Genomic DNA, 11620 nt, shown 5'->3' with positions numbered 1-11620 from the left:
ACGAAAATGGCTTGATTTTATGTTTCCAAAGCTTACAACCGTTTCCAAAAATTGAAAATAAATAAATAAATTGCAAAACGTACTAAATCAAATTGCACGTAAGCCACAAGTACCATGTTCTGTCTTTAAATCACACATATAATGAATTAATATATTAAAGTGTCACAATACTATTTAGAAATCTAGCAACAGGCATTTTTGTTTCTTCATTTATCCTAGTAGTTTGTCACCCACTCAGAAGGACTTTTCCAATTTCCTTGCCCATCGATTTCTTCACAGAAAAGATTAACTCTTGAAATTCAGTCTGAAAACAAAGTTGAAAAACACGTGAGAGAAAGTTGTACACCTGGGTTCAATTGAGTCAGTCATATGTTTGGAAACAAGGTCGATAAGTTAAAATTTCACAACGCTTTTATACGGTGACATAGGGTTTCAAAATTGCTTTCACAGAAGACAATCCTTTCCACAAGGAGCCTTGAAAAGATGATTGGCTTCAGAAAGTGCCCAAATGGCATGCCTCATTGGTTTAGTCTCCTGCATAGCAGTTTACTTTTTATTAATTCATGCCTTTAGTCAACACCTCTGATTAACATAGGCCCCATTCGGAATAGGGGACTAATTAATCCGAGGGTCAAATATGGCGACCCACTACAAAGCTTGTCGTCAAATTCACTACTAGACACTAAAAAGATATCCCGGGGGGGAAGTATTCAAGTGGGTCGGCCATATTTGACCCTTGGACTAGTTAGTTTCCTATTCTGAATGGGACCTTATATGGACCAGAACCACTGCATGACAGAGCTAGATGATAACTTGACTTACGCCTACTGTACAGCAAACACTACCCGGATCTACCTTACGGTCCGAGAATTATTTACTTACATTCTCGCGAAATTAAACCAAGGCAATAAAGGGCTAAATTTAACATTTATACGTGATGTAAAAGATTTAAACAAAACGAAAGACTTGCGAAAATGAAACAAGATACTCGTTTTGCCTATCCTATATCAAGCGTCAAGTAACATGCGATCTTGTCATCCCCAGTTATTTATTCACGCACAATGAAGCTGTAGAGAAAATATGAACTGTGAAAGTATCACAATGCCATTTAGGAGTACTTATGATATTGTTTCTTGTCCTGTCAGTAAGGTATTCACTTAATAGATCTTATCTCCTCACAAAAAAAGGATGTACAGTGAAACTCAGTTTGTGTAAAAACAAATCAAATAGCGTCGAGTATATGAATAGGACTATGAAAGTTTGTGGTACACTAGGTTGGAGGAGATAAAGTTGTATGTTTCTGTATTAAAAGGCTAAAAATATCTTTATCGGAAATTGGGAAATTGTCAGAAAGTGTATGGATCCGACACTGACATTCAAAAACTCAATGAAATCACTATTATAACCCTAGTTCCACACTGAATAGAGGTATAGGGGGAAAGATTGTGTTGAAATATTAAACTTATCACATAGCACCTGTTGAACGAGCTTAACATAAATAGATAAATACAATGCAATACATAAGTTCAATCCGATTCGCATGCAGCAACAGGACGTCAGATTCAAGGAACAGTACAACAACCAATCCCTTCCGTCGGCTCTTGATTAAGATGTCTTCAAGAAGGACTTCGTCCAATGAGAGGTGTTTTCAACACAACTGACATTTCTATAAGGGGCATTATATTAATAGCCTCAAACAAATTAATGGGCGGGTATTCCATGACTGGAAACCTATTTAAACAGCTACGGTATGTAAAAGAACCGCACTGCAGTGAAAAGGTCCGTCCGAGTTGTAACACAGACAAACAAAGTTTGAGAGCAACTGTAGCTTTTGTTTCCACATGCAGAATATCAATATGGGCATTTACCAGGTTAGCAGTGTTATAAATCTTCTCATCGTCTCAGCGTTGTTTTGGCAAGGCAACGGCAGTTTGGTTGCTGCTTCAGCGAACGAAACCGTCAGCAATTCAAAGCATCCCGAGGGCGCGGTGGCTGCTTCAGCGAACGAAACCGCCAGTAATACAACGCATCTGACTGCACAAGGAGAACAAACGGTCCCCGCCCCTGAACTAAACAGAAAATCTGAAGAGTATACAGAGTCCAATACTCCATTGTTCACTGACCAGGATAAGTCTACTGGTGGAAAGGGTTTCCCTTGGAACGCAACAACTGCCCTACCCACGTCACTGAAAACTGTAAGCCAGAATATCTCTGAAACCACATCATCACCAATATATACAGCAGCACCAAGCGTCATGCCTAGTCCCTGGAATGACACAACTTTCAAATTAACTTCATTAAAAAGGTTTTGCGCAACAGGCGATACTGGGTTGGACTTTGTTCAGATATCTTGCTACTGCGACAAATTCTGCAATATATTTGAAGATTGTTGTGATCCAACTCATCCTTGCGACAAAAATTCTTCAGACGCTGAGCACACTAAGATTTCCAATAAGATAGACTTTGGACAAGAAAATATTGGCTGCATATTACATTCTCTCGACTCTAAATCTGTGTGGGATTTACGCAGTGACTTTTATTGGATGGTATCGTCTTGTCCAAGCTCATGGCTAAATGAAACAGTACGTAATAAATGTCAGAACATCACTGGTGCCGATACCATTGACCGCCATCTGCCCGTATCTGACCCCGTCACAAAACTGACATTTCGAAACAAGTACTGTGCAATGTGCTTTGGCTTTGAAAAAACTGATAATTGGCATGCTATCTTAACGTGCAGCCGTGATCTGCCAAGCACCACATTGAATGTCAATACAATGACGAGCATAACTGATGTGTTGAAGGTTGCACGGGAGAACCCGTACTGTATGATGTATTTTAACTCACCAGCCACCACCCCTGGAAGGCCATGTTTGCCAAACGACAGGCCTAGTGACATAATCTGGAAGCGGATTACTGAAAGCGATTGTAGCAAAAAAACTGACCCCAAGCACAAGGAACTTTGTTCTTCGGGACCACAATTGTTTACTTATGTTCAAGGAAGACAAGGTCTTTACATGAGAAATGCATTCTGCTGGAAGTGCCTATACGCCAGTGACGTCACACTGAGGGTGGAGCCGTGTCCTTCAGAATTAGGTGAGTTTTTTTTTACAGTGATCATCTGTTAGTTTGCTTGCCTGCATGCTATGGCATTATATTTGAGTGAACCTGTAATGTTAAAACACATACCTGTACATGTGCATTGGTGTTACAAATAACTCTTTCTAGCTTATTCCCACGCCAAAGCTCAAACACATTTCAAACATTTTGCTTTTTTGCGTCATCGACACCATTCATATTTTCCTTCTGTCTTACATGATGAATCAAGTGATGAATCATATATCTTCAAAATGTGAAACAAAGGACAAATTTAGGTTTGTGCTTCTCTTTGTTTCTTCCTTTGTATTCTTGTAAAGCTTTAATACACTGTTAAAACAGTGTTTAGCATTTAAACTCATACAATACACGTTTAGCACCTGAACGCATTTAGAAATATGTGTAAATTAAAGCTAAACACGTATAGCTTTTCAGGATCCTCACAGAAGAAAATGCTAGACACGTTTGACAGTGGTACACGTTAAGCTATGTGTCTAGCTTCATCGGCATATGATTCTATAATAGTTTATCACAATTGGTTAAGCACACTGGCTAAGCGCTTCCCCAGCTAAGCGCGTGGAGCTGCTTAACATATGAAGCTGCTATAAGTGCGGAATTCCTAAACGCGTGGAGCTGCTGAACAACACGTTTAGCTTTTCAAGCATCTCACAGAAGAAAATGCTTTGCATGCTTAGAGGTGTCGCACTTTTAGCTAAGTGATTAGTTTCACCGGCATATGATCCCATAACAAGTCTATTACAAGGCAACAATTTGGCAATACACTTCCCCTTGTTAACGTGTGGAGCTGCTGAAGGCGTGGAGCAGCCTGCTCGAACGCTTTATGTCCTTCCTTGCAGTAACCTGTGCTTATTTAAAATAGGCATATTCAGTAATAATCCAAATAACAAATAACGTTTTCACGACGTTATCAAATGGTTACATGCTGGTAATGGTTAAGAACAGTATGGTAAAGTTATGGGTGTTTTAACTCCATGCAAAATGATGTCCCAGTTTACAAAACACATAGTAACGTTATAATTTGTAGAAAGATTCGAAAACCATTTCTTCAGAGTTTTATCAGTGTTTTTATAAGATTCTGGAAAAACATTATACGATGTTATGAAAACCTTTACTTATAAATAACCAAAACACTTCTTACGCTGTTTGAACTACATTTAGCGGTTAATTCCAAATTGGTAAGTCGGCGATTAGAGCGGTGCGAATTGTAAAATATTCGAACTATCGTTAGATCTACCAAAATAACCAGCATGCCATGAAAGCTTAAATAAACTATTATAATTAATACCCCGCCATCATGCTGATGTTCTATTGTTCCTTACTTCCGGAAAAGATTAAATAGACATCAATACTGTAACGAACTTTATCAAAATATGAAAAAGGGTGTTTTCAAGTAAAAATGACAATTGTTTATTATACAATATCCTTAGTGAACTATTGAATTTCCCAAACTTGTTTTTCAAAAATACATTCCAATAAACTTCCTCGCAAGGACAGCTAACCCAAGAATGATTATCTGCAGCTGTTAATTTATTTCAGTAAATTTATTATGTTGATAATTCACGATATCGTGTTATAAAGAGATATATATAACAGGCGAGGGTGACCGCGAATTATATATATATATATATATATATATATATATAGAGAGAGAGAGAGAGAGAGAGAGAGAGATTAAACCTTTGAAAGGCTACAACGTACACCCTACATAAATAAAGCTGTTAATCGGGTCAAACTGCATTCAGGCTAAAAGCGTGTAATTTGCTTACATGTAGGAGCAAAACGCGCTTAGGGGCTAAACGCGTTGAAAAATGGGAAAAACTAGGGAATGTGTTTAGGAGGTAAACATTGTTTTTACAGTGTAGTTGTAAAAAGATAACGTTGTCTGGCACGAAATCACAATATGTCTGTGACCTGCTGACAGCTGCAAGGTATGTCATAGCGATGGCCTAGCTATAAGGTTTATTGATCTGTGAAGTATTTAGGATTATCCCTCAAATTGTGTGGTGCATAGACTAATATCAATGATTAATTCATTTATTTTTTGACAACAGCATCGACTTATGTAATTTTTTATCTATCTTGATCTATGTTGTCGAATAATATGAATCTCTGTTTTCTAGATATCCTGTGCTCAGTCTTACATTCAAACTCAAACTTAATTTTTTAAACACAAATGAATGCCTTTTATCTTTTCCTCACTAGTGTCTTATCCTGTTTCAGTGGCAACACGATAACTTATTAGATAAACACCTCTAAACCTGTAATTGTATCATTTAACCCTGAATACTAGCTTAATTTGTAGGTGGTGGAAGGTATTTTGATCCATCAGCTTTCGGTATGCTGATCAATCCATCATCAAGTTTAAAGCAATGTAACCAAGAGAAAATAAAGGCAAGTAAATATTTGAATGTTGTCAAGAAAGTTACAATTTGCAAGAATGACTTAGGAATACTTCACGTTTTTTTTTGGGGGGGGGGGAGGGAATTCAGTTCAGAGAAAGCTAAGTATTTGCATGATTCTGGTGATTGAAGTGTCAAATTTATTTTTCCATCAGATTTTTCAAGTTCCTTACTTTATTATTCTGAGAGTAAATAGCAGAAATTGCATGGTGTCCATTGCACCACTAAATATAGATGACACTTTCTGTCTCCCTTTTACAAAATATAGTCAGGGCTCTCAGTGGTCAACAAAACAATTAAATCATGTCCCAGTGTAAATGCTTCTGCGTCCCTTGTGCGTATATATATATATATATATATATATATATATATATATATATATATATATATATATGTGCTTCATGTAAAAGTGGCTTGTCCATTACCATAATCAATTACAATATACATACAATTTGTTGTTGTTTTTTTGTTACAGGACATCTGCGGCGACGAAAGCGACCAATGTTCAAAACCAATGGTATCAATCTACAATATGGATTTCCCCTTGAAACTGGCACTCATTTCTGATGGTCCTCTTAATATCTCTCTGGTCCGTGGAGCTTGTCGGGTTTTGCCAAACGATGTTAATATGCTACTTTCAAAAGCGCTGCCTCCCATACAAGACGGCATATGGTTTTTCTCGAATTACCATCTCTCCTCCTGCATCGAGCTATCTGTGAATAACACCGGGAGAGAATGGCGCAATTTTACCGTTCTAGCAATACGCACCGTGCTGGTGAGGTTGCGGAAAGAGATAAGAAGTTATCGCGAGGGCCTAAAAATGTTTGAATCTTTTACAGAAAAACTCGACACAGAGCTACGTACAAATGCTAAATTTGCAACATTGAATAATGTCGAATATCAGATTATTGTTCTCCCCGATGATACCAAACCCTGCGCCGAGAAGAAGAAATCACCTAAATCGCCAACAGAAGATACACATGGAAATGTCGTGGTTTCAGGCAGTAACGGACATTTTATTAAAGGTTCATTTGCAGTCATTGCTTTCGGTGTCTTTGTTAACATGGGGATTTTTGCTCCTTGTGGCTAAAAGGACGTCCACAGTTTAAAGCACACTGTGGATTTAGGCAGACATCCCGTAATTTAGCCTGCGATGACCGCATCGCTTTGAGTCAGATACAAAATGTATGTACTTTAAATGGCCCATTAGATTGATTTTATTATATTGTAAACGCAGCATATAGCTGCGGAATTTAATGTATGTTTATACATTTTATTTTGTCAATACTACTACTGAAAAAAAGCTCGTCATCGATTTTTCCACTGAGACGCAAATATAATTCTACACACAATTACAATATGTTTATGGAATGCAAAGAAATTTGAGATAATTGACCTTTTCATTTGTGACTTCATAAAGACCCTGTGTAAGATTATTCAGACATATAGACAAACAGAATTTTTTTTGAAACGGACATTCAGTGCAAAGTCACCGGACCTTAATAGGCATCAAATTACAGACACATCTGTTGCTTTCATAACATGTTTATAAATTATTATATTTGTTCTTTATATTTAATAAACGGAATGCATTCATATATCAAAAAGTCAGAGAAAATTATTATTCATTTTTTCTTCTCAGAAGTTGATGTAGTTGAGAAATATTTACAATTGAAACTGATGAAAAGGAGAAAATGCTATGTCTCAGGAATAGATGAGCATAAATCCGTTTTTCTTTTAGTTTAATGCCAGTGACAGATGTGCAGTGCTGGTACCGGCAATGCTTCAGTAAAATCAAAGAAATATATCTACATCTCTTTGGTAATATACTATCCATGGTTTCTACAAATATCCTCTTCCTATAAAAATCTAGATACTTTACCGATTTTATGTCACTTTGGATGAAAGCCAAGGCATAACTATTTTTTATTTCTCTCTGCTCGGCCACACCAAAACCATTATTTATTTATTTATTTGTTTGTTTGTTTGTTTTAGTATTATTTTTGCGGTGCATGTGCTAAAACGGCAAAAGGGTACTGAGTATACTCATTTGTCTATTGGCGTCAATCCGAGACGTCAACCCGAGACACTACGAAAAATTATAGCAAGTTCCTTTTTGAAAATACAAAAAAAAAAATTCATAATAAAGATACCAAATTCCGCGAAACCTCCAAACAGACGATAAAACGCTGTTAGCCTTCAGCAGACATGGTTTGTAAACCAACACTTCTCTTCAGGTCATAACAGCAATGATGACATGTGAAATAACAGTATTTTTTCAGCATTGCTGTTTCCCTCCTTACCTCTTTGTCGCATTACTACACATCCATCGACCTTAGCTACTTCTAAAACACCCACCTCGATTGTCATACGTATTTACTTAAAGGGATAATAACTCTTCGTTTCGGCCAAAAAATGAATTTTCCTGGAGTAAACAACAATTTTCCCATACTTACCAATGGTTAATGAATCCATTTTTACATTCAAAGTTAGTCCCTGGTTTTTTTCTAAAAAGTTTGGTTTTTTGTTAAAATCTCTTAAGAGATTATAACAGAGTATAGCCATCAATGGAGGTCACGTGATCTGAAGACAAGCTCAGATATCAGAATAATAGCTATAACTGCTGTTTTTGTCGTAAAACAGAATATATTATATTTCTATGAGCTATTCACAATGTTTTTATTGTGAAATATAGATCTCATACGAAGAGTTATTATCCCTTTAAGTCAACACATTATAGGCAATCTTCTTGCAAATTTATACAGAGTTTTCCAAGGTTTTCTTGTCTGAAATTTGGCTGAACAGTTCATTGCAGTTGCATCGAGCTTCACTGAAAATGTTTTAAAGATATTAGCTTTTTTGTCATTTCCTAACAACTAAACAATGAACTGAAGCAGAAAGGAAGATAAATCAGACAGGTTTATGTGGTATGGAGACTTGACCACCGCCAGAGTTTTATTTTATTTCAAATTGTCAGTTTTAAAACAATTATCAATTCATGTGTGCAGAGACATGAGATTCAAAACACTTATACCCATAATCCTAGTCCAAACATTCTATAAAACAAAACTACTCAATTACTTCTGGGACTTCGTATTAGTGAACTGAATACCGTAAATGGTCATAATCCATAATACACGTATGTATTTACCAACATCTAGTTATCCAGGGAATGTCAATGCTCATGGTGAAACGTAATTATAAAAAAAGGAAACACAATGTGGACCATACAACTGTCCCATTAAATTTATATACAGTTGAGGGCTAAAAAAACAGAAAATAAGTTTTTTAGACGTACTAACCTCTAATGGCAACAACATATAACCCGTGGTTCATTTAAGCTGTGTTGACTATACAAGTATTTTCACAATCAGCGAAAAGTTTTGACCCAATTTACAGGGTCATTATCTGATAAAAGATAGCATGGGTAGGCACACACACACTTGCTCTGCAAATATAAGGGAGTTTATAAGTATCTCATGGAACAGCTAGAACAGGGAGTAAGGCCTTTTCAAAACTGAGGCCTTTTCATTTTGAATCTAATAAAAAACAAAGATGTAAAAAAAGAAGAAAAAAAACAGACCAGAAAACTTAGAAAATATTTGAATGTAAAGAGAGAAAAATTTTAGAAGAGTGAGAATCCTCTTATCACTACAATGCATAAGCCATAGCAAAACAAATATCACTATATGCTTCACCGTCAACAATGACATCTTACCCCTGTAGAAAACATCGTACGTTAAATTACATTGCTTACTTGCGAAAAAAAAATACTAAAAGTTTCTTTCACAGGTATTGGCGCGCTTTCCATTATTCCATGGCGCTTGACTCAAGGTTCAACAGATTAACGTTAAAGGAATGAAAATTGTGAAAACTGAATCTAGATACACACTGGCATACCAAGTAGCACGTGTACGTTTCAAGTTACACTAGACCGTGTCGTGCCCTGTCTTTTAGTCACGCACTGAACTAATTTGTAGAGAAAAGATAAACCGTGGAGGTGTCACTATATCAGTTAGGAGTCAAGCTACGCGTGTTATTGTTTCTTGTCCTGTTATTAATGGTGATCGGGCTTTTACAATCTACGCCCCCAAAAGTATGGATGCGTTACCAAATTCTGTTAGAACAGCAGAAGACTTTGACAGTTTTAAATCTCTTCTAAAGACCCACTTTTTTTAAATCTGTCTATTGCTCATAAATTTTTTATATATTTTGACAAAATTGATTTTTTTGTAGTGTCTTAACACTAAAATTAAAATTTTTAATGGTTCCGATGAGTGTTTTAGATTTAAATATTATAGTAATTTTAATTATTTCAGTTATTTTATCCATTGTAAGGCGCCTTTAGGTAGTATGTAAGGCGCCATAAAAAAATTACTATCATTATTAAGTCACTTTCTCATTAGATCTGGTCCAATGATTAGATTATCGAAGTCTTAATAAAAATAATGCACAGTGAAATTCTGGAAATGAAGTTTAAATGAAGCTAGGAACAGTGAAAAAAAAAAGATTTGAATCAGTTATATGTACGTTTGTGCGTTCAAAACAAAGTATTTAAAATAGAATTGTACGACAAACATGCAGATTCACACAGTGTACCAACGGTATCAGTCCCACTCTGCAAGGGATTCTTGCTAAATGCAATCAGTAAAATCAGCTTAATTGTCTGACACGCCTTCTCAATCAGCTGTAGACTTTTGACAGCACTGGCCGTCGTTTGTTTAAACTAAGGGACCGTTCATATGAAAAATCTATTTTCTAAAAATCTATTTTCTATTCGCGGTATCTTGTGATCACTCCGAGCGCAGCCGAGAATTAATTACATCTTTGGAAGTAACTGGGTCGCGCTGCCAGTAATTATGCCGCGGGGTATTCAGGGCACAGACCGTGATCACAAGATGCCGCGAGTAGAAAATAGATTTTTCATATGAACGGTCCCTAAACGTGTAACCCCCACGGGTCGTAGCACTGGTCATTTTAGTAAGTATGTCGTCTCGAAACTTCTCATTGTAATTTTAAATCCCCTTTGCTAGCGAATTTTAATGACGATTATTTTATTACATAAAACGTGTTGACATTATAATTTCTTCTCTGTTGCCGGACCCACGGGTCGTAGCCCTGGTCATTGTAATTTTAAAGTTTTGAAGTTTTAGAAAACGGTTATAATTCTTCTCTATGATCCGACCCCACGTCCCACCGTCTACATCAGTCAAATGTATGGCAATTGAAATTGAAACATCCAGAAAGTGTCCACTTCAAACCTCTTTGTCAGCGAATTTTAATGACGATTATTTTATTATATAAAACTTATTGACACTTTAATTTGACGGATTTTACTTTAAATAAAATGTGAAGTGAATTTCCAGAACGTTCGGCAGTTTTCTTTCAAGATGATTATACAACAGCGTTCCATGTAAAGGTTCCCCGATATATATCATTTTTTTTAACAGGACTCGGAAGATCCAATATACGTCATTTGCGGGTAGATAGAGAATAATTATACCATGCTAGAAGCACAAAAGCCTTGTTTGTCTCCGTAATTAAACGTTCTTTTTTTTTCAGAGATGGACTAATCACGCACAGGGTGATCTTTAAGCAAAAATAGAAATAAATGAAAAATGTATCACGCACAGGGTGATATTTGAGCAAAAAAAACAAATAATTGAAAAATGTATCACGCACAGGGTGATCTTTGAGCAAAAATAAAAACAATTGAAAAATGCAAATCTGTAGTTGTTTTTTTTCTTTTGCACGATAAATTTCCAGTATATTTAACTTACCATTTACGAACTGTCCAGAACATTTTCAATTCAAAGATCGTGGTGTTGTATTTCCAACAAGCAATCATGTTGTCCGTATGTATTAAACTGGTCAGTTGAGCCTTTTTTTGTAATAATCCATAATGGCTGGAGAATGTCGGGTGTATGCCTCGTCCAAATGGCAAGAATTTACGAAAATAAATCAGGCAAAAGACTTACTAAGGGAGGAAAAGACTTGGCACCCGTTCTCACACATCGCTCCTAGCGGCATAGTGACTGTTTATTTATACACCTCTTGCACTATTTACAAAAAATTGCGGCAGAAAAAAGACTTACTTAGCGAGA

At 36.3% G+C, this 11620-nt stretch overlaps 1 protein-coding gene across 1 annotated transcript; it reads left to right on the top strand.

Moving 5' to 3' along the window:
- Nucleotides 1–274: 274 nt before the first annotated feature.
- LOC147759412 (uncharacterized) lies at nucleotides 275–5646 on the top strand. The gene is made up of 2 exons (XM_086997446.1): nucleotides 275–3096; nucleotides 5420–5646. The coding sequence occupies exons 1-2, from the start codon at nucleotides 1842–1844 to the stop codon at nucleotides 5644–5646; spliced, it is 1482 nt and encodes a 493-aa protein (XP_086853572.1). The 5' UTR covers nucleotides 275–1841.
- Nucleotides 5647–11620: the final 5974 nt, after the last annotated feature.

Source organism: Lingula anatina, chromosome 10, assembly GCF_051362555.1.
Source record: "Lingula anatina isolate TDL-2025a chromosome 10, LinAna3.0, whole genome shotgun sequence".
Lineage (NCBI taxonomy): Eukaryota > Metazoa > Brachiopoda > Lingulata > Lingulida > Lingulidae > Lingula > Lingula anatina.
The sequence above is the reverse complement of the archived record's forward strand: the minus strand, read 5'-3'. Positions and strand labels throughout refer to the sequence as shown.

Excerpts from the sequence above, each read along its gene's own strand:
- LOC147759412 (XM_086997446.1), top strand. The coding sequence starts at position 1,842 with ATGCAGAATATCAATATGGGCATTTACCAGGTTAGCAGTGTTATAAAT. Across the intron at positions 3,097-5,419 it reads GCCGTGTCCTTCAGAATTAG|GTGGTGGAAGGTATTTTGAT; the intron begins GTGAGTTTTTTT and ends CTTAATTTGTAG.